General features: G+C 42.2%; 1 protein-coding gene across 13 annotated transcripts in view; it reads right to left on the reverse strand.

The window, feature by feature from the left end:
* FHIT (fragile histidine triad diadenosine triphosphatase) overlaps positions 1 to 24,221 on the reverse strand; it is a 728,666-nt gene that overhangs the window by 69,065 nt on the left and 635,380 nt on the right. For 12 of the 13 annotated variants that reach the window (XM_064519108.1, XM_064519110.1, XM_064519111.1 and 9 more), the window contains one exon: positions 21,091 to 21,159. The exons of the other annotated variant lie outside the window; for it this stretch is intronic. In XM_064519108.1, coding sequence (XP_064375178.1) covers positions 21,091 to 21,159 — 69 coding nt within the window. The remainder of the gene's footprint in view (positions 1 to 21,090; positions 21,160 to 24,221) is intronic. 13 annotated transcript variants of the gene reach the window in all.

Raw genomic sequence — 24,221 nt, forward strand, 5'->3', positions numbered from 1 at the left:
ACAAAAAAAAAGCCCTAACCCCAGACACGATGCAGTGGGGACAGGGCTCACAGAGAACTTGGAGATGAGCTGGAGAAGCCACTGAACAGGAAGTTAGGCTGGTCTGACTACGTCACGAAATCAAAGCGCTCAGACACGGCCTCCTAATACACAGATGAAAGGCTCGTTTGTCCCCAGATGGGGCTCAGTAATCAGATATAGAAACAGCTATTTTTAATGAAGACCTGCAAAATCATCAAGGCTTAGATGTTGCTGGCTGGGATAAAGCAACGGGAGGCAGACGAAGCAATTTGCTAATCTGCCTGGTGGCACAAAGTCAAGCCTCATCAACACATTTTTCACAGCAAATCACCTCCCTTCAGTAGGGACGGCCTCGCAAGGCAGCCATGCCAGGTGAGGGTACCATCCTGCCAGCTGGCACATGCCCCTCAGGTGGGACAGCCCGAGCTGCATCACACAGCCCTAGATGCTCAGAGACAGAAAATACCTGCTGTATTCTTCCGTCCATCTTCCTGACACAACAGTCCCATCAGGTTTTTTTTTTTTTTTTTTTTTTTTTTTTATGTCTCTAGTCCAGTCTATTTTAAATTTTTCCAATCAAGGGTACTTGGGATGCAGGCAGATATCTCAGTAATTACAGCAAGAGTGAGATCTCTCTCTTAACCCCTTATTTTCCATTACACGCAGGTATTTCCACACCAAGCAAACACATGGTTGAACTGCTCTCCAAGCCTAGGCTAAGTTTTATGTTAAAGATCCGCAGGTTCTCTGCAGCATCTGCAGATACAATCTCTGTACTGGGCACCTCAGATACACCGTCATTTCCCACCTGTCGTACAAGAGCTCCCATAACAACAAAGCAAGAAAGAAATGCTGTCAGACTCCTGGCAGAATCGACATACACTATTCTTGGCAAAACAGAGTCAGGTTGGTCCTGCCAGAGCAAAAACAGAAGCATGAGTTCCTGGCAAAGCAAAGATAGTAGCAGAACTCCTATTCCGAAAAAAATTAATAAAGCAAAACAAAAAGAACTTTACATAATTCTTGGCAACGCAAGCATATTGTGTGGGTTTGATTTCCTGACAAGGCAATCTGGCATTTGCAGACAAATAACGCTACACTGATGTGGGCGACCCCTCAGCTCATGCTACGCAGAGTTGCCAGCCCACCACAAAAGCAAAAAGCAAACATGAAAACCACAGTAGCTCCACAAAGCCATTTAAGTTTCTTTATGAATCCTGGCCAAGTTGTATATCTCATGTCCACAATAAAGTAAGTCTGTCATTCCCATGGGAATGTTTTCTGAGGCGTAGAAGAAGTAGGGAAAAAATTACATCACATCCTCACTTCAGCAGTATCGTGGCTGCAATTTTCCAATAACAAAGAAATGAAGAAACACGGCAAAGTTGCATAGAAATGTTAAGCACTTTTAACAAGAAGTCAATGTATGGACTTATCAGCTACAGCAACCTCAAATCCATTAAAAAATAAAGTCATGGCAATATTAGATACAGGACATTACTGAATAGCCATTAACAAAGGCCAGTGAACTGCTATAACTTGGTTGTAAAGCTTGCAATGAATAAAACTCAGTATTTGTCGATAACCTCATTTGAGTTCACTGTTCTTCTGACTCACCTGTGTGAGATTTTGGTTTTCAGACACCTCGTTCAGGTTTTTTCTGCTTCAGATTAAAATCTTGCTACTGATGTTGGATGCCAGAAAAACATTTTGATGATGATTTACCTTTGGCAAGATGTACTGTTTTCACACTTGCTAGTACTTCCTTGTCAGATATCCACAAATAAGGCTGTTTTCTGTATAGGGTGTGCAAAGCAGGAAAAATCACAGAAATCTAGAGACTTTCAGTTTCATACTGAAATAGTCTTATTTTTCAATTCTTACTAAAAGAAATAAATTAAAAGGGAAGTTGCAGCACTTCTAGCATACTCATGATTACATTAAACCAGCCTTTACTGTGAAATAAAAGCTTCACTAGCTTGAGAAGGCAAGATGGGCTACGAACCAGGAACCCTGGCAAACTTGGCTTAAAGCTAAAGTCAAGCAAGTGCATCTTGGCTGCCATTTTCACCTGTGCTACCTCGGTGAAGCTAGCAGAGGTCTGCTGCTAGAGCCCCCAGCTCCCTCTTCCTTTTATTTTGCATGCTCCTTGGGGGAAAGGATGAAGAGACATAGACCTGAACTGAGAAATGGAGAGGCATTCCCTCTGATTTCTAAAAGAGCTGTGCTTGGTCTCAGGAAAACTCCTTGTTAAAGCAGAAGTCTTAGTAAGGAGCCTCCGAGGTGGTCCTCAAGGTCTCTCAGATTTTGATCTCTATTATGCAAGGAGCAGTGGATTACAATGATGGAAGACCTGCTCAAAACAGTCTCAAAGACCAGTCTTGTGAGGACTGAACACTTTGACCTCAATTTAAGTGCATGCTTAGCTTTATGCATATGAAAAACGCTAGTCAATACAACTGCTGTTTTGGATCACTGCAGGATCAAGCCCTCACTGCAGTCTGCTTCCTTCCTCTCCAGCCCCCTAGCATTCCAGAGACATCAGAAGACACAGACACTCTATACATTACATCTTCTTTTTTGTTTTTTTTTTTGTTATAGCTGCTGAACGAAATGCAAATGCACTGAAATTTTGTCATCTAAGCCTTCAATTACCTGAAAGCCTTCTTTTGTGAAAATTTGAGGATGAATGTGTTTGTTCATTCCTTAAAAACTCAAATAAGTTGGGCTGACTGTTAAAAATAAGATTGTTTTAAGAAATGGGTAAAATTTAAATGACTGAACAAATCTCCTAAGAGAGGCAGAGGGTGCAATTTGCCAGCACATTACACACAGTCTGATAACATACTGTCCTGCCAAGAGCTATCAAATCACATGGTCTGATAAACCAGGGTGCACGAGAGGGTCAAGAGTCAGGACCAGGATATTCCTCTGTATCAAATACAGCAAAAGAGATGCCTACAGCACAAGAGGAGGAATGCTACTGCCCAGGATAAAGAGGAAAGAGATGGTTTGGCTTTGTCATGTGTATTAGCTGGAGAATTCTTAATTAAAGAGCCCAGTTTAACTCCAGTCAAGCTTCATATATCTTCACAATGGTTCAAATAGGAACGGGCCTGGGCTCCAAGGGGCCTGTGCAGGGACAGAAGTCCTCAGCTCCCAATGCACTGAACAGAAGTTGCTGGTCTGCATGCCCATGATCAGGCTACAACTACCCCTGTACGCTATCTGAGTTGGAAGGGCTAACCTCCTTCAGAATTTAACATTAACTCCTGATACAGCCATCAATGAGTTCCCAGCTATAATCCACTCTGCTGCTGCTTTTCTTTTTTTTTTTTTTTTTCCATCTTGCTCTAATTATTAAGGAGCAAAACGCTGATGAACAACACTGATTACAAATTCTAAAAAAAAGCAACACCCTCCAGCTGCTCTGCTGGTGAATCCCCTGCTTGCTCCTTGTTGGGATTTACTCTCAACCCGTTGCATCTGAAACTAATTACTGCAACACCATCCTCAACATTAATTCCCTTCTCCTCTCTGGAATCTGAAGCAATATGGTACATTTAGAAGATAATTTTTCATCTCTCTTCCTAAAGGGAAAATCTCAGCTGTTCAACACAGACAATGGTAAATGAGTCACCCATTTCAGAAAGTGAAGCATTCACAGGTCCCTTTAACAGAAACCATTGTCCGAAATTTCAGCTGGTGATTTAGGAAACTTTTTTATATGAATGTCACCGAGACCTAAAGAAATCTGCCTACTCGGTGTGTGATCTCAAAGACAAATTGCAGCAATATCGTGTCAACCAGCTCTCTTAAATTTACTTCACTGTGTATTCTCATTGCACCGTTTTCACTATTACTTTTTCTCCTGGAAGACGTTTTGCCCAACTTCCTTCAGCAGCACCTGGTGGAAGTGAACCACTTTTCTTCCTTTTTAATTGAGTCCTTTTAATTTCAGTGAGAAGAAGTACTTGCTAAGCTACCAGAATTATCATACAGCTGTATTTATGGTGTGGCATTACTAAAAAAAAAAAAAAAGATTGTGTATTTAGACCCCAAGACATCAGCGAGATGGCCTGCAGCAATTGCTCTCAGGAATGAACCTCCTTCCTTGCCACCTCTGGTGCACCTGAACCCTTGGGATCGAGTGCTCACGCTTCAGCAAGCAGCAGATGTGCTGACCGTTCGCATGCTCCCTGGGACCAGGCATCTAAGAATGACTTTTTTAGAGGCAGAGCTGAGCTCAAGAGATACTGTTGTAGCAAACATGTACTCATAAGTTTTCCACTATTCAACAGGATGCTTAAAAAAAAAGGTGATGAAAAATCAGCAATTCACTCAGTATGGCAAGCAGAGGTACCTTGTGCCCCTCCACGTAGACTTCCCGATGCTAAATATTAATCATAACAATTAGATCTTCTAGGACACGACATTGTGCTTTCTCAAGATGCTGCAAAACATTAAGGCTCGCCTCTTGAGCTCTCTGATGCCTGAACTATTGCATTGCTATGCATAACGTCAGGAGAATTAAACAATTCAAAGGTGTACTTTCATGACCGAAATGACACAACTGAAGTGGTTTTCGGTTTCTGCATGCATTCTCTGAATACAGTCTGAACCTTTCTAATAACACGTTCAAAACTGTTACATCCTACCAATGCATTATAAAGAAAGTTAGAACAGCAGCAAGTTAAAACAAAACCTAGCTGAGATCTTCCTGGTCGTTTAGGTGAAGATGAGAATGAAAACCTGTATTATTGCAATAAAACTCTAGTCCAAGTGCTCTCATGATGTATTCCTCTACCATGTGAAGCCTGTATTTTTTAAGCTATCAGATTAAAATGAAGAACTTCATACTGCATTGTTTGCCCCCTCCATTATGCAGACTGAGAGGTTACATTTGGCACTTGTCATCTATGGCTGATACTTGAAAGACTGCAGCCAAGAATTTTTCCTTGGAATAAACTGAAGAAGAATGACTGAATGAAAGCCAACAAAAACTTTAGCTACTGAATTCATGCAAATACCGGAAGAAGGGCTATTTCTGTTGAGTTTGATCTGGTTTTGTCCTGACCCTAAACTCGAGTCCTGCCTGTATCTCCTGTCCAGGCTGCTTTCATGCCAGTGCTGCCATGCCATGCATCCCTGGAGTGAACAAGCCCCCACTAACAGCCCTGCACAGAGCTGGTGAGCAGTCGTATTGCTCCAGGAGGAACATCCCGCTCTTCTTCCCCCCTTCGCCACGTGCACGGGCTGTGCAGAGGAGGCACTGGCACCCTGAGACAGCTCTGTCACATTAGGGGCCGCAATCTCAGCCCATTTTTGCTGTGGAGCTGGTTTCCATGCCCAAGCTTTGAATGGGAGAGTGCGGAGCCAACAGCTGAGCTGCAGCCAGCTTTGACCGGGAGGATTAAGAGAAATTTGCAACATCGTGTGCGCAGTATTTTGTACTCCATTGTTCCCAGACATAATGCCTTCACTTTTACTTGCAAGATCTTTGTGTTCCCCACTGCAATCAAGGAGAAGAAATCTGACTGTAAACCTTTTTGTTCTATTTTATCGTTTCATGTTGGTTTGGTGTGTTAATCAAAGTGTCAGTAATGGCAGCAAAGAGAACTCATTCAATCCTCAAATGAAGAGAAATCTGAGCTTTCTAACACTGGCACATTTTCCAGCGGATAAGCTTTTTCACAAAGTAATTATTTCATTTTCCAGAAAGATTACTGATTACATCACACTGAGAAAAACTAAGAGAGGGGCCTTTATCTTCCCCATGTTTCTGCAATTCTTGTACAAACTTATACTTGTTACCATGAAAAATGACAAATTTGCCATCTGATCAAAATGTTAACAAGGTAAGTGTCAGTGAGATGGATCACTGACTGTCACTGCAAGCCAGAACATGAGGATACATTGATATTTCTCAATATATTCACTGCTTCCCCAATGTTCGCTAACAACATTTCTACTGCGAGTGTAATAAATCAAGCAAAAATAACAAGCTGCATAGGATCTCTAGGATATGATAGATTTGTCGTAATAGCAGTATCTGCAAGGTAGAAAACAATTGGTAATGATCTATAGAAAGACCTAATCAACTGTCATTTGCTATAATGTGGCAGATGAAGCAAAGATATGAAATCCATAACACTTCTTTAGCCACTGCCCTCCCCCTACACATACACATGCGTCAAGTGGGAAATAGTAAAAAGAATGAATGAGCTTAGGGGTCACAGAAGTAGAAAAGAAAGTTAATAGCATGCTCTGGATGCAATCATTAAATTATACTCTGCTGAACAAGGCAAGGGATAATCACAGAATCGGCACAGCTCTGTAACAGTGATAAAGGCTTTTTCTAAGCCCGTTCCTCCGCCTTCACTTTCTTTCTTTTTCATCGATTTCAGTGTTTTAAAAAGCACTTACGCTGAAGGGAAACCAAATGCGAGTAGGGCTGGATAACCAAAGGAAATGCCCATCCTGAGCTGGCCGGGGAATCTCAGAGGACTGAAGGCAGGATGTGCCAAGCCTCTCCAGGAATTTCGTGCTGCTCCAGGGATCCGAAACGCCTGGCTCTTTTGCATCGGCAGTGTGGCACTGAGCAGCTGGGCTGTGCCAGACCCCAGATTTGCTGCTAAGGCCTTAGCGTTCCTTTGCATGTTCCTACCTGGGAGCAAAACATCCCGACTTCCAGCAGACACGTGCAAGACATGCAGGTCCTACTAACACAAAAGTTCATCAGAATCACTTTCCAAGAAGCTCAAGTTCTGCCTTGTGTTCCAGCCCAAAGCCCTGTTTTTAAGCCCTTAAATACCTCTCCACATCACATTCTCCATTGCCACCTGCCCGTAAAAGCTTCCAGGTCATTATATAACACACACATACTTACCCATAAACTTCCAAGGTTTTGCAGAGTGCTCTGCACAGGAGATTCTTCTCCCTATCTATGTCAAGGAAGCCTCTCTGCAGAATAAGGCAGTGTAATGAATGCAATGAGCAACTTGTGTTTAAAATTTTGAAAGAAAAATTCAACACATTTTTAGAAGGTGCAAACATGTATATATATATATATATATATATTTTTTTTTTTTTTTGAAAAGGATGGTGGAAGAGTAATGGCTGCTTTGCATAACTTCACTTGCAAATCACATTTTGCTAAGTGAGTGCATTTTTGGGAACACAGGAATTGCCCTGCTGCCTCAGCACAGCGGTTCTCTGTTCCAGCATCCTGCCTGGCAGCTGCTTTAGTGCAATGTGCAGGCAACCTCCTAGTGGGCAATTATGGGAAAACCTGTTCGGATGAGAAATTTTCTCCCAAGCCCTCATCAGTTAGTAAAAATTGGCATGTCTTGAAACATGAGGGTTTGTCTCTTCTCAAACACTTTTTCAAGTCCTTCCCAATATTTGTAACTTAGTATTTTCCATTTCAGAGAGTTTAAGAGCCATATTTTCAAAAGACCTCCTCTTCTGGCTCGGCACTAAATAAAGCTGGACAGATTTTGGAAAGAGCTCAGCTCTTTGGTGAAAGGGAACTGCTGTGCTCTTTTGCAAATCTGTCCTTAAAGGGTCACAACAGGAGTTGTTCAGCATTGAACAGTTTCTAAAATCTGTCCTCAGCGGGTGGTGCTAAGCCTTTGGAAACCTGGTGCTGAGCTCTCTTTTGATAAACTGGCCCGAAGTTAAGCATCAGGGGCCAAATTATGTGATTTAGAGGCAGAAATTCCCTACTGACAGCAGTGGAGATTTCTGCTCAATGATGAATGGCACAATAGGATACTGAGATAATAGATGCACAAAAAGTGAATAATGTAACAAATAAACATCAAAGCGTAGGAGGTTCCTTTTCAGTCATGTCCCCTTGTGCTATATATAAAAGGCAGATATGTTCTGACATGAAAGAAGGAGAAGGAATGGTTAACTAGACAGTCCTGCATTTCCTTCTAAGATCAAAATACAAAATATTTTATAGGAACATTGTTTTCATATAACATATAACTGATAGTATACACTGGTATATAAGACACTGGTGGTACTGGGACTAGCCTCCTCTTCATATGCATACACATGCATCAAAGAGAAGAGCCTTTTGTTTCTCCAGGTGTCTTTTCCCCACGCGGAACAAAGTTTTCTCAGTCAAGCTCACCTCTCTTTTGCTTATGAACAAAATGACTTACCTCTCCCTCCCTTACATATTTTCAAGTCAGTCACTTCGGTCTCCAGTTCTGATCAAAAGTTAAGTTTCTACACAATTACTTTATGATTGCTCATGACATTTTAAACTGAAAATTTCGGGAGTACTTACTAGTACTTCAGTGAGCTTGGTCACCACAGAGCTTGACCCTCCAGTAATTTCTGCAGGTTCCCATGACAGCTTTGACCATACTTACTGCTACTGTTACGACTTCTGTCTTTCACTCCCACTGGAACATCCAGCTAACAGGTTGCCAGTGCATTTAGAAGGGCAGGCTTGAGCATGAAGCTCAGGAGAGTATGGACATTATGGGATGAATGGGAGTGCATCATGTTCCCTCAAGGGCTTTATACCTCTTCTGAAGCTCTCAACAGAAGACCATTATTCACAGCTCCCTATAACACACAATTTAGTTCCCTCCAACCTGATGCAGGGACACCCAGGTTTCCTCAGACCACAGGAATACCTTGTTAGCAGAAGCTGAAGACACTGTACTAGGAGGACACCGGGAAGATCGGGGTTTCATGCTGGGAAGAAGGGACGTGCACTGGACTAGTTCATGGGACAAGATTATTTACCAAGTGTTCATGCCACCTTTCTGCTGCAGGAGTTATTTGTCTTGGTGAAACCATGGGGTATGGCAAAAGAGACTGAGATGTGGAAGACACTGCATATTCATTGCCCCCAGAGGAGGGGGGCAACGCAGAGGATCAACATTTTCATTTCACCAGAGGAAAACTGGTTATCAAGATGTAATTTGCTAATAAATGCTGTTCTGTGTAATTAAACCAACAACAAACAAAAGCTACTGTGGACCAGCAGGAAACAAGAAACTCTCCACAGAGAGTGGCAATTCGAAGAACACCCACCACGCGGCCCACCTTCCCCATTCTCCCTCTAGAAATAGACCCGTTTTATACATAGTGATTAAGGTACTCAGGAAAAAAGTATTAACATGATTCACAGGTAGAAAACAAGGTTAGTAGGAATAGGGATCATTTCAGCACATTGTTCTCCCTAATAAGCACAGCAACGAGTAATTGAGTTTCAGGCAATCTCCAAGCTGGCGCTTTGTAGAGAAAACGGAACTTAGCATGATGTCTACCTTTCCTTTAATTACATTGCCCTAATGAGCAACTTTCTTTACTCTCAGAGAAAAATTTATTTCTCAAGAAGAAGCAACAGTAATAAATGCATAAAAAGGATCACCAGGCAGTGCTAGAGAAGAAATATCAGTAGTTTAAAATGACAAGAGGTCACTGAAAGTGGCAGAAAAGCACCAGATTGTTCTCAGCTTCATTATGTTTGCTGCACTTAATACCAGAGTAAAGGATGTTAATCAATGGAACACGTTACTCAACCTGCGAACCGTCCTTGTTCTGTTGTTATTTCCTTTCTGCATGTGTTCATGTTGAGCTGCCCAGATGCACAAAGTGCTGATATATCTCTCCAAAGCTCCTCCGCCCATGCCGCAGAAAGCAATTCCGCCTCATGCCCTTGTGCGAGTGATGAGAGGAGAAAATCACATGCCGATACAATCCTACTGCGGGTCAATACTGCTCACCACAACCTAATACCGAAGGATAAAAGGCTAGCTTTTCAGAAGTCTTTAAGGCATTTAGACATCTGACTCTCACTGAAAGTCAGTGGCAGCCAGGGCTCCGGCTGTTTTGCTCGTCTTCGCTTAGAAAACTCCACCTGAGAATCTGCTTACAGTGAAGGACTCCCTGGGTTCCTCTCTTTGGAGCAACAAAGGCAATGGCGCCCTATACTTGTGCTCATTCTTAGACTTCTTCCACTAAGTGTTTGCTAGGGGACACAACACCAGTGAAGGTGGACCCCCGGCCCTAGTGAAGCCATTCTTATGAACAGGTGAGTATGTCACTTGTCATTAAAATACCAAGACATCCACCTTCGAAGAATAGGAATTGCTACAGCTCATAGGATTTGGTGGAATTAAACCAGCCTATTGCAGGTGATGATCTGTTTTTTTTATATACCAGCAATATTATTCTCCAGGAAAAAAAGTCAAAGCAAAGTTCTGTAGAGTCACCTAAGTTTTCAAAATTGTTCAAAGCCAGGGAACACATCTTGGTATAGCAAATGCCCTGGGGCCACAGTCTCCTACAAGGCAGCATGAACCTCCTGTGTTGGATTGCTCCATGTATCTGTACACAGGGGAGCAGTAGCTTTACCCCAGCTCGCTCCATAACCTCAAAATGTCCCTTCACCTCTCTGCAACTCACCTGTGACTACTATTCCTTAATGCCCTCACAGAAATGGTAGGAAACTTAATTAGCATATCTAAAAAATACTCTGTGGTCTCTAGAAACAGGCACTTCAGATATACAAGTTTGAAATGAAATTATCATCAAATAGAAAATTCAAAAGTGCCAGTGGAAGCAGATACCTAAGACCTTAAGTGTTTATGCACCTTTATGAATTGTTATTTCCTGAGTATGACTGCCAGGGAAATGGCAGAGGTATGGGAAAAAAGTATGCTAGCACTTAGAATCGCCGCATAAATGCATTAAGTGCAACTATTTTGCTGAGAAAAAAATGAGAGGGAGAGCGGAGTCCCTTCTCCTGGGGAGCTAATCTCAATTACTGCTTACGATCATGCTTCAGCTGAAGAAAGCCCTGCATAACTCCCATACTGTACATGATCTGGCATGGTGTGTGTTTGCCACTCCAAAGACACTAATGCAATGACTGAGAATAGCCCTTTTGCTTACAAAAAAGAAAGATAAGAGCAGTTCTTCCAGGAAGAGAAATCTAAAAATACATCCTCCATTAAAAACTACATATATTTCGGTATCTTCCCCCTTCCAGAAAGCTTTCAAACCCTTGAAGGAAGTGTCAGTAGACAAAAAGGGAGATCTAACCATTTGGTCATATTTGCTTATGTTTCCCACAAAAACATAACCAATTTTTGCAATTAAATGCAAGAAGGGGGTCTTACACAGCCCTGTACACAATGCCGAAACTAATAGCGGGGCAACGGGGGACAAAGGCTGCCTTATTTCTTTGCTTTTCTAGTCATTGGAATCCCTGTGCTTGGATAGCTATAATGAGGTCACAACTCAATCAAGCAGGATTTTGAGGCTTGCTTTTTCTTGAAGCAGTAAATGCAGCTGCTCGACACTGGGGCCATTAAACGCTCTCTCCATTTTGCAGAAGGCAAAAGCCAGAACTTGGGAAGATTGCTGCACTGCGCCCTCAAAGACCCCTTCAGAGGTTCCCCACAACACCCAAGGCAGGCAGATGTTTTCACCCAAAAGAGGTCCTTAGCCAACAGGCTAACAGTCAGAAAACGGACAGATTCCTGTGCATGGAAAACGGCAGTGATGTGAGCTATTTTTGAAAACACATCATACATTGCCTGCAATTAATTAAATTCTGAAGGCGTTTCATTTCTGCCCCAGAAGGAAACATTGTTAGATCTTCTTTTCTTTTGAACATCCTGTGTGCTTTAAAACACACACTTAATTCCATGGAGAATTAACAATTTTGAAGACTTTGCACTGATATGGGAGTTTTAAAGCTTCCTGCAACGAGCCCCTCACCCTGGTATTGGAGCTAAAGCTCTTCACTCCCACTCTGGCCAGCATCTTGTGGTTTAGAGCTGGAAAATCAGGTCACTCGCAGCAGAAGGACCCATCAGCTAAAGGCCAGCAATCCCTGCAGTATCGCCTAACTCGGGTGCACTTTACACTAGCTAAAACACTATCTAATAAATTTGAGGGCTGGAGAACAGTAGGAGCAAGGGTAGCAGATTCTCACATCATCAGGAGGGAAATAGACTTTTAAAAAGCCAGTTGTGTCTGTGCACAACAATGAAGCTTTATGTCTATATAAACTGACAAGTCAAATGGGACTCCTGGGCCCAGTTCTCAACATCAGCGCCATTTGACTGCAATAGTTCGCCTCCTGCCTCTGCAGCCTAATGGCTCTGTCTGCCAGGAAGGGCAGGCAGTATGATTAAAATAAGCATTAACAGAATGGTTTGGTAATTAGCTTCTTTCTTCTTCTCTCTCCCTCTTTTTTACATATAGTTCTGGTCTGCCAAAGATTGATAAAGCCTTTTGTTCATTAGCAGTGTACTTAACAAGTGTAAATTTAAAGTAATCATTTTCTTAAGGCCACGGGTTAAAGCAATTAAGGAAAACTGCTGCAACCTAGCACTCAAGTCAGTCCTTAACATGGAAAAGAAACAATAGTGCTTATGATATTTAAACAAAACCAAATTGTATATAATTATCCTGACACTCTGTCAAAATGAATTTTCACTGAAGTGCAATGATTTGTTAAAATCTCCTTTCTGAAACCAAAATGAACATTTTGTTTCCCAGTACAGGAGCAAGTCTGTGATCTCACTGGACTCCCTTCGTGGCAAAAACATGGCAACGAAAGCTGATGTGCCCTCTTATTCTGTACTCGCTTTGCCAGCAGCCTTCCTCCTGGTATCTTTAGCACCTTCAGATCCATAGTTGGACCTGCCCAAGGTAAACCCGACCCCTCACCATCTGCCCAACTGGCCTGTGTACTTAGCACCATCAGGGCCGAGAAGAGCAGAAAATAATTTTTAGTAAGTACTGTAGAAACTGAAGCCATATTCCTGCAGTATTTTGCCTAAGATCATTTTGTACCTCCGCCTTTCACGCACATTAAGTCCTTCTTAACATATGGCGGGGATGGTGGAGAACATGGACTGAGCTATCTTCGACAGTGAATATTTTAGCTACTGTTTTAAATGCACGAAACTGAGATTTGCCTATGATAAACTCTGTAGCATTTTTGCCAGACCACAAGCTGTAATGTAAAGTGTTGTCTTCTACAGCAAGAGGTGAGGTGTTAACTGTGAAACCACAGCGAACTGTTAACAGACAGGTGTTAACTTTGGAGCCTCAAGGATGGCAAATTATATTTCAATGCTGTTAACTGTTTCACAGATGATTATTTTAGCAGAAGTACTGAGCAAATGCATGGCATGATCGGAGCTTGCTCAGAGATTTAGATGCTCAAATCACATTCATTTCTGCGGAAAGGCGAAGGCCTACCGGTTCCCACAGACACTAAATTTATAAATACAAACCAAGCAGACAGCTACAGCATGCTACAGGAGAAAATGTAACAACACAGCGTTATCGCTGATCTTAGACTGGGCCAAAATAAATATCCCATGTGCTTCTTAGCCCTCCACTCTGTCCATATTTACAATCGTATGTCCCTAAATACATATATATGCAAACATATAAATAATTGTTTATTAAAAAAACCCAAGTCTTTCTCTTCAGACTTTTAAATTTTCACTTTCATTTAAATAAACAGTTTCATACTTAAAAGTACCTAGAAAGAGGTTTGGGGCCTTTTATTTCAACTCAAACTGTCAGCACATCATTTAGGTTTCCAGAAACCATAACCATGCAGTTCTCTTTCTCTTTTGGATTGCTAGTAGTTTTTCTAAACTTCTTTCACTTCAGTTTCCTTCTACACCTTTATTCTCCCAGAAAAAAATAAAAATTGGAAAACAGTGGGCAAATATATAAAGGAACAAGAAAGCATATTTTTTTAACAAAGCCAACAAAACCAGAACATGAGCACATATCTGGAAAGCTTAATTCCTCACATTCATATATTTTTTTCAATTTTTCTACTCAAAAAATGAAGGAACTCAACCTTGCAGATGTTGGTAAACCTACTCCATCAGACTTTTATCTACTTCCCAACTAGTGAAGAACACTTGGCTCCATTTATTTTAGTCATATTTAGAAAGCAAGGGATAATATCACATCCAAATCACTGCTGGGCCAGCCAACAAAACTGCCAGGAAGAAGCAGTTCGGATGGTATCTCTTACGAAGTGGTCACTTACCAGATCCCCGGTGCTTGTACCACCAGAAGACAAAGCTGATCCCTCAAAATGCCATGACCCGCATTTGCAAAGACTGCAGCTAAAGGAGCTGCCCCAAATTACAGGATCCAAAGAGCTCTTTCCTGATGACCCCCTAAAGGGTGTCACAAGCTAAAATTGTACCATCCAGCTATACAAATATGTTCATATAGCTGAGAAGGTTGGATCACGGTGAGCTGCTGGTCAAACCAGAACCAGTCCTATAGATTGAAAGGAATCAGCCGTGTCAATCGCTGCTGGTTCTAAAATTTTGCTGTTGACAAAACAAATTGCTGAAGTAATCTGTTGTACAGCACACTGGATTTCAGTGTGATTTGATTCTTATCAAATAGTTGCTCTCGTATCCCGACCCTCAAATAGAATGTGAGGGAATATTTCATTTTACGTTTATGCCAACATTTCAGGTCAGAGAAAAAAAATCTCTTTTGAAAACGCCAACTCTCTGATTGTTTTGTTTACTTTCCATCTCATCAACTCTGCAAAGCCCAGTATCCAGGACCTAATGGGGCATGTTCTCCCCACCAGCACAAATTCAACTTGCATTGTGCATCAAAGGATAAGCGGAGGTCTAGAGACAGTTTTACCTTGGGGACTTGGAGTACGCAAGAAGCATCTGAGCAGCTAAGCAAGTCCAAGCGCTGACAGCGCAAACAGGCCTGGGAGACCATGTTTGCTTTAATCCCCTTATCAGCAACCTGTCTTTGGTCGGAGGCTCTTTGTCACTAAGTCACTTGCCAATGAACTACCATCAAGGACACAAAAGAACAAATACTCCGTGAGCTAAACAAAGTAAATATCCTACAGTACAATCCAAGCGCTCTTATGTGATGGCCACAATAATTTGTCTGTGCTACGTTATAGACTAAATGTAAGTGATTCCTTGAAGCCAGTATTTTTTACCTCTGAAGGAAATGATTGGAGAAACCTTACGCCAGGAAAGGGTAAGAAGCGGCGGCAGCAGCAATGATGGAATGCAGGGAGACAGATGGGCTAGAGGGCAACCCGACTACACGATGATATGCAAAATGCCAAATGCACATTACCTTCCAGACAAAGTCTAGGTGTAAAGGGCATGTGTGTGATTGTGAAGGACGGCTGCCTTGGCAGAAACCCTTCTAACCACTTTTGATTTGTTCCTATAGTTGGGCTGATTCCATTTCTCTAGATCTGATGGAAGATTTCAATACACAAAACAGCTCATAATCAGATTTGATTATGGTATCCTTCCATCTTAAGATACGTGCAGCAATGGACACAGCATACAGGAAAGTCTCAGAGATTTCAGGTTTCAAATTAAGAGATGTCTTTCAGGCTTGGAAAGGGCAGAAAATATCAAAACCAGTGGGGTTTCCATCTAGGGAGCTAACCATGATGATGGGATGTCTCTCAGCATTCCTGCTGGACCCTACTAATTTGTCAGTTTGCCTTAGGTAGGATGGGCGCATACAAGAAATACGCAGGGGATGTGAGCAGCCTCCAGGGGGTTTCAGATCATAGTCAGATAAAATATCATGGTCCAGAAAACAAATGATTTTGTTAGACTCAAAAAGGAAATTTGTTTGTTGCAAAAAAAAATTTCTCAGGTCAACTCAAAATGACTTCTTGTCATTCAGCTACCAAATCCAAAGCATAATTATTTGCACAGTTCCAGCTTCTACTGCAGTACTCTCAGTTGGAAATATTCCTGCATAGTTAATCTGACTTGCCCTGCTGGAGTCGCTGTAATATCACAAGACACAGGAAGCAACTGGGGAAGACTTACGCCCACTGGCTCGCAGCAATCTCCGCTGATGCTTTGTCAGTCAGAAAGAGCAACGTTGGCAAGACCAGGATAAAATCCACAGCCTACTGGGAAGCACTTATTTTCTGCCACATTGCAAGAAGATAGGGAAACAGTTGTACCCCAGGAAAACACAGCTTTTTTTTTTTTTTTCAATATGCCAATTTAGAGTCTGTGCTGCTTTCCTCCCTTTCCATGGGTTTACCCAGGCAGGGTGCAAAGAAAGCAGAGTCTGGCCCCAAGGGAGTTCCGATGCAGCAGACTGATCTACCAGCAGGCTACAATATGTTCCCAGAAGGTACAATATAATTCTGAGGCCAAAGAACAGCCTATTAGCTCTGCATGCCGTTAATTTTCATGAATAGTTCAATCCAATGCCCACAGAAGCTGTTGGGCATCTTTCCATTTTGTCTAGCAGGACCTGGATTAGGGTTTATTTATCTTTTCATTATAAACCTTATCTTCAAGTAGGAAGCAGCCCAAACAGTTCAGTGCAGCTGTGCACATTTCAAACCCTCCAGCAGGCTCCGTGCCTAGCAGCGCACGAGACTTTCTGCAGGTCAGGGTGCAGGCGTGCTGCAGTCAAAGCCACTCACGCAGAATTAAACTTCAGGCTTGTGTGACTAAACCTCTGAATTCACCATGGTTTCTCAGGTTTGCTAGCCTCAAAAAGAAGCCCAGCAGGTTCTTGAGTCATGTGCCAAAATGCCTCCTTCATCCTCCCTGGAATTGGAAATGACTACTAATAGGTATTCTTGCTGAAATGATTTAACATAATGTGCTGAATGAGATCACTAAGTCAAAATATCTTTCCCTAAGTGATTCTCTTGCTGCGTGTCTGAATGCCAGAGGGGAAGGAGGACAGCATGAACTGAATTCTTTTGCTGGCTTCTGCGTTTTACGGAATCTAAGTTCCTGAAGAACTCACGTTAGGATGTCCCAGCCAGGCTCGTTACATGGGTCCCTGAGGCAGGCAGCTCAGCTGACCCTGGCAGTCACCTGGGGGCTGGGGCACCGTGGTTTCGGTCAGCCTCTCTCATTCGTGCCTTCTCCTTTTATAGCATTTTCATTCCTCACCAGCCCAGGTTGAGAGCTGAAAGAAAATGAGGAGGCAAGAAAATGAGGAGGGCATGAAAGCAAAGCTGGCCAGAGGAGCGGGCACTCTTTGCCCTGAACGCACAGCCCCGGATGCACATCACTGCTGCAGCTGCATCCACTGCAGCAGGCTGCAGCCAGGAGGTGAGACACAGGCCAGAGAGGAACACGGTCTGCCCCACAAAACCCATCGCTGCGTGCCAGGGATATCGGGGGTCTCACGGAGAGCCTGGGCTGCCCTCACCCACCTGACTCTGTCAGCCTCAAAATTAACATTATTGAGATCAACACTGAGAATAGCTGTATTGCAGACTTCTGTTTAAGTCTTACTTTGTAAGAAAGCTTCACACTCTCTGGCCCAGTACAGCTATTACCTGCCAACCTAAAGGATGATGAATGTTATTTATATTGCAGAAATGGCTAACTGCTCAGTGGAGACCGGGGACAGGCTGTGCTATGGACTTTTCAAACACACACTCAGTGAGAGGACTGCCCACAGATGGCTGAGTGCATGAAACTGCTGAGACACTTCAGGAGAATGTTCTTGAATGTCTTGGACATGACGACCTCCAACAACACTGCAGTGCTTGTGCTGACTGTAAGAACACGGTGCAGCTCTACAAGAACATCCAGTAATACCAAACTCTTTCCAGTTACTATGACATGCCCTTACAGCAGCAAAGAACTCCTTCAAAGCAGGCAACTCCTTGATAGGAAAGCCTTTCAATTCCTTGATTAATAAACATACCGTTCTATTTCAAATCAAATGAAAAACATATAGAGAGGAGTAAGTAGGCATTCTGATTAAAAGTTTTCCTAATATTTAGCTGCTACAGTTTGGGTCTCCGAGAAATAGAGTGAATTGATGAAAAAGAATATCTCAAGATGTACATGAGAAAAGTAATCCAGCTAGAGTGAAACATGAAGGACCTGATCCTATAAACAACTATAAGATCAATTTAACTCTGACATATACATGCTTGCAGGATTAGGCTTCAAATAATTTGAAGAAAATATACGAACTGAAAAACGATGCCTTTAGCTTTTCACTGTGATGAGCCTACAGGGTGGATAGTTAACAGTCCCTGGGAAATACCCTCCCAAGAAACATCCCTGCAAAGATGCAGAGGAAAGACATACCCTAAGCCAAAATGTTCAAAGTAGATTCTTTCATTATTAATCATTCCCTCTGTATCTTAGCAAAATCATGCAGTGACTTCTTTCATATGCAATGAAATGTAGAAACCTAAAAGATCAAGTGACATATTGCAAGAAATGTCTGTACTGTGGAATAGGTGTCTGCCCCTCTTTCATTTCTTCTGCAATTAATGTTTCTGTACAGAAGTCCTAAATATATATCTGGAAACTAGCAGGCATTAGGTCCTTCAGCTGCCTTATTAAAAACGAAGTGGTAAAGACCTATCTTACCCTTAAGTATACTCTTTACACTTAAAAGCTGTTTCAGAAGAGGCTTTCCCAGAACTTCATAGCCAAAAGCCTACAGACACCGGAGCCCAGTAAACAGACCTCACTAAGCAGGGATCAACCTGCTACACTTCGTTCTGTCTTTTCAATCAGAAGGGCGGTCACTCCCAAACCAAACGGGAGAAATAAAGCACGCAGTAAGAGACTGCGAGTACTTTCTAGCTGTCTCAACTCTAGAAATCTTTCAAGAGGACTGATGTCTCAACATCTGGGCATTCCCTTTGCTGTCAAACACTCCCTGAGCAATGGGATTTGTCAACAGTCAGCTGAGCATATACAGATGACAACTGCAGAGTCTGGAGAGTGCAAAGCCACTTACAGATAGGAGTTTTGTCATAGATGTGTTGAACCAGAGCTGCGATCCAGAATCTGTGAAAATTATGCCCAGTAGCTGTACTGCCTTTACCTGTGGTAGCCAAACCAGCCACAGCAATAAGCAAAACTTAGTCTAGGTGCATTTTGCAATTCAAAAAATTGTTTGAGGGAGGCTGATCAGCCTCTGTGTCACATATTACGTGGGGATGATTTGGGATGGGCATCTGCTCTACCGAAACTACAACTCCTTCTATCACTCAAATACATGGAAGCCAAGCCTCATTTACAAACAGGTTACGGATTGTCCTCAGCACCCATTTCATGGATGATGGATTTAAAGCTCTCTCCAGTATCTACATCTCACCTAATGGTACTCTCTGTGCCTTGCAGATTTGCAGTCTGTTTCCCTACCACAATCTACAGATCTTCCTAAATCTGTGAAAGATCTCCTTAACAAAAGCATATGCCCTGTTGGTATAATGCAAAGATGCATTGTATCAAAAGATTTTGCCGTATTGACATAACCCCCAAGTGATTTCCAAAATCAACTATATTTTACATAATTTGTCCATTTTGCGTTTTTCAAAATATAAATTTATTTACTATCCTTACGATAGCATACTGCTGAAAACCTCACAATCCAACAAGTAATAGAACTTGGCCTCAAACTTTTTATAATATCAGTTATCTTTTTTTCCCCTGGCATTCTAATTATATAGAGTAAAATGTTTGAAATCCTGGTTTGGCTACAGCCACTGCAAAAGCATATGTTAGCTCTTTGGTATTCAAGGATGGCTGTTCAGACTCTGAGGCTATACATTCTTCCACTAAAAGATACATTATCACATCTGCGTCTAAATATTTTTGCTTCCTATGTCTGCTACAAACAACATCTACAATTGCTATAACTGAAAATGACAAGATAATAATATTTTTCACCAATTTGTCACACCTTTGCATTTAACAACATTCAATGTATAGTCATTAAAAGAGCTTTGCCTGTTTGTATTTACATATAACAAGGGAGAAATAAATGTGTTAAAAACAGGAAAATGGCATTGTAAACATGACAAAAATAGAAACAAATTTGTGGGCTGGTGCAGCATCTAAAACCACTTAACACATTTGAAAAGGAAAAGGATGTTAACTTCCAAGTAGCCTCACTTCAGCTACTTTCAACGACAGCAGCATACAAGACTGCCATCACGTATTTACATTTCATTTCTTTGCTCAGCAGTCTCATTATAAGGTTATGCCCTTATTAGTGGGGTTCTCAGTCTGTACCCTTCATGTAACTGGTCAATAATAAACTTTCTCACCATTTTTTTCATTGCTAAGTCAGTAGAGACTTTTAAAATATGCTACCATTTTTTGAGAGTGGGGAGTTGTCATCATGCATATATCACAGTGGAAAAAAATACAGAGGCATAAAATACCATGAATTCTTCGTCAAGCAGATGGTATTTCAGTGGTATTGAACAAGTTTATATTAATTACTTTCAGAAAGAAAGGGAAATGTCATATTTGAGATAGAGTATCCTACCAAATCCACTAAGAACTATCGATAAATCTAACAATAGCGAGATTTTTTCATTCACTCGCTGTGACAGCTGTCAAGCTGGGGAAAACTTTTTGTTAATGCCAATACAATTGTGCACTTAAACAAAAGCCAGTTATTCACTCAAACTGGAACAGCTTATTTCCCCAGCTCTGCAGCACAGTCTGCACACAGGCATATATTACATCTATATGCATAGTTGCTCTTTAATTTTTATCTTCGGAGTTAAAATGTGATTTGTCCAGCGCTTGAACAAAAAAAGCAGGCCAGAAGGCAATTTGTAATCGATTTGTAATGAGCCTCCTGTGTTTCTCCTTGCTGGGAGGGGGCGGTTTGCTGCCGCGGGTTGTCAGCCAGGGCAGGATGTGTTTCCTGAATGCCAAGCTAGCCACGGCGCTCGAGGGGTGACCATCCCTCACCCTTCTTCCCAGCGCTCACAAAATACGACGACTATCGGTAGAGACGCTGCCTCGCTCTGTGTGCAGTGGATGGACTGAAGTGCCAAAGACCGGCGACTACCATCCTCCCTTGAGACCCCACGGGACCATACCTTGACCCACAGCTCACGGGCAAATCACAGTACACTACTTGGTGCTCATCACTGTCTCTTTGCAGCCGATGAAAAGACAGAGATTGCTTTAAATAACTCCACTCAAGGCAGGGCCTGTATCGTTAAGGTGATTTTCTAAAGGCCAAAACACCTGTGACCAAGAAACAGCGTGCAGCCCTTACCTCCTCGTAGACATTATCATTTCTGCTGAAGTCTCCAGCCCTCCTTGGAAGGACATGGACATGAACATGCTGAAAATGGGAAACAACACAGTGGTGATTATCGAGATCGTTACTCCCTTTTCCAGACTGTCAGCATTATTCTCCGCACACACAAGTAACAACACACGGGCTCCCACAGCATTATTTTCAGAGGAAAATACATTAACCTGTTCCATCACTATCTCAACTCTTCTGAGAATATAAAAGATGAAAAACATGAGAGAGCAGCTCTGCTGTATGTATGAGCTCCGGAGCAAAATGCCTGGAAGTTTAGGGGCTCTGTGGAATTATTCACAGTTGTCAGTCGGAGCCGTGTTTAGCCACAGCTTTGAAATGACAATGTACCTTGGAGCTGCGTGTTGCGACTTCAAAAGCAACAAGACCGAGGTCGTGGCCACTGAAGGCAGGCAGCCGGCAGGCGCGAGGCGAGCGGCCGCCCCGGCAGGGTTACACGCTCGGGGCTCAGCGCGGTGCGGCGGAGAGCCGGGGACGCGGGGAGCTGCCGGCAGGTAACGGAGACAGCACAGATAGAACCGGCATTGCAAGAGAGGGGACATGCAGCCCGTCTAATAAAATGTCTTTTGCAAGGTTAAAAAGACACTAAAACGTTTTGCTTTTCCTTCCGGGAAGCTGTAGCGTGAATACAACGGAGCGAAGCCCCCACCGGTCCGTGGCGTGCTGCGGGTGCAGGCACCCATGGGAGGGCCGGGCTGTAAGGGGGGAGATGCAGAAGGTGCCGCGGGACAAGCCAGGCCCCGGGGAAACGCGCGGAGGGACCCAATGCCCAGGCCCCTCTCGCATCCCCCAGGGATGCCAGACTCAGCCAAAGCTTTTCTGCAAGAAGTTCAGCTACAAAATGGCAAAGCTTGCTTTTATCTTTTCTGCTTTCTCTTCCACCCTCTTCGGAGAAAAAAAAAATACTGACAATAATTCTTCAGGGGAAAAAAAGATATCATTGAGGGGAGATGGCAAATGATCTGAGTGACACACTGCATTTATGCATCCCCAGATCTTTCATAGATGGTGCCTAAATCCTTTTAAAAAAAGACTGCAGCAGAAAGAGCACCAAATCCTTTGCACTGAATTTAGATAGCCTGCACCTGACTCAATCTGATGAGTTGGAAATCAGCTGAAATTCATGCACCTCATTGAAGCGTTCTCAAAACATGGCTCAAGTCTATAATGAAATCCAAAATCAAAAAAGATTTTCTTAGGCTATTTATAAGAAAATTCAAATACACCTATATTGTGTTAGTTTCAATCCATAAAAACATTTGCTCAGTGAATAAAATGAAATCAGAAGGATGCTTCAGTTAATGAAATACTCTGAATACCACTCTTCTCTTCTTTCTCAGCTTGCCCTAGAGAAACCGAGTATGCTACTGCTTGCTCTTATCATTATCTACAGCTTTCAGTGTATTCAGCCTAGAGATGGGACTCTTCTTGAGGGTTAAATCTGTGTTTTTGAGTAATACATCAGTGATAGTGTTCTGATAGTGTATTATACTAATATATCATGAGAGTGATAGTGCTCTTGTGATATATTAGCGCAATGTATCATTTGAACATCACTGCTCTCATGATGTATTGCTCAAAATCACAAGGCTAGCTTAAAGATGGTCTTCAGTACCCCTTGGGCCTGAAATTACACTTCTGGACAAAGATGGACTTTCAAGAACAATAAGAGTGAAGATTAAAGTTTGTGTAGGTACTGCAAAATTTCACTAGTGTGTTACACTTCTTTGGTTCTCCTTAATTTTAAAATGCATTCAGAAAACTATAAAATAAACTGTCAGTCAGTTTCTTTCTTCTTTTGGAACAAGTAACCCTTGATACTTTTGTTAAAAAATCGATCTTCAGGAATTTTTCTTTATTATATATAAAGCCTAATACTAGCAATCAACAGCAATATCCCCCAAAAGATCAATCCTTTTTGATGATTTAAATGATTTAAATACAATTTGGATCTCTGTGGCAAAATGTACCAGGATATACACAGGAAAAGATCTGTATATAGCCATGACAGATGATTTGGAGTATCAGATAGCAAACAGGGATCTAGTCCAAAGCTCAGTGTGGAGATGGCGCACTGCGGATGTACCCACCCAGCACAGCAGGTAATGAATAAGCCTGCTGTGAACTTCCACCCCAAAAGGGCTCTTGTGATCAGAACGAAAAAAAAGAAAAAGAAAAAGTGTTTATGGCAGCATATGGGCCACTTGGCATCAGCAGAGCCGTTTTCAGAGATTGCTCACCTTTACTATTTGCATTATGTTCTTATGCAACACCAGGCTGCATAGCAAAATCTATCAACCATATCAGAAAACAAAAGGGTATTTCCGTGTATGAGGTAACTGCAGTCAATTAAAAAGAGAATTTTTTTTCCTAGCCATCCCAATTATTTCTTTTAATGCTGTGCACGGAACCCACACAAAAATCTGAATTTTCCCTATTGTTTGTGTAATAGAAATGAACAGGAGCAGCAATTAGGTCTGAAGCAGTTTCCTTCTCTTTGGCTTTACCAAGAAAGCAGCCCAGAGCAATGGGTACCAAGTGGTGAGAAACATCAAAAAATGGGATTTGACACCTTCTCTAATCTGCTTTTCAGCTTTTGGCCTTCCTGATTTGGAGACTCCAGTATTTTGATTCATTAGGAGCTTTTTAATTGATCATTTTTGCTATCTGTATTATTTTTTATTGCTGAAGCCTCAAACCACCAAGGCATTTAAGCATCAGCTCAATTTCCAACCTGTAAATTGGCAGAGTGGGAGGATTCACATCCCAGATATTAAGTATGTATTTTGGTGCTTTGCTAAATGGAGGAGCAACATGGCTGCTCCGCTGAGATTGCGTCTGCTGCCGGCTGCAGGGGGGTCCACCCAGCTGCGGGTGGCACAAATAACTTCAAGCAGTCCCCAAACTAAAGTTGTTTCATTGCATTTTGTTTTCTAGGCAAAACAAAAACCTGCATGTCCAAAAAAGACATTTGTGGTTGACTGAAATGTGTCAGCAGATACAAACAAAACATTTGGCTGCTTTTTTTAAAAAACCAAAACAAACAGATTTAGGCAAATCTTCCCTCAAAACACTGC

The sequence above is a fragment of the Dromaius novaehollandiae genome, chromosome 12, assembly GCF_036370855.1.
Source record: "Dromaius novaehollandiae isolate bDroNov1 chromosome 12, bDroNov1.hap1, whole genome shotgun sequence".
Classification (NCBI taxonomy): Eukaryota; Metazoa; Chordata; class Aves; order Casuariiformes; family Dromaiidae; genus Dromaius; species Dromaius novaehollandiae.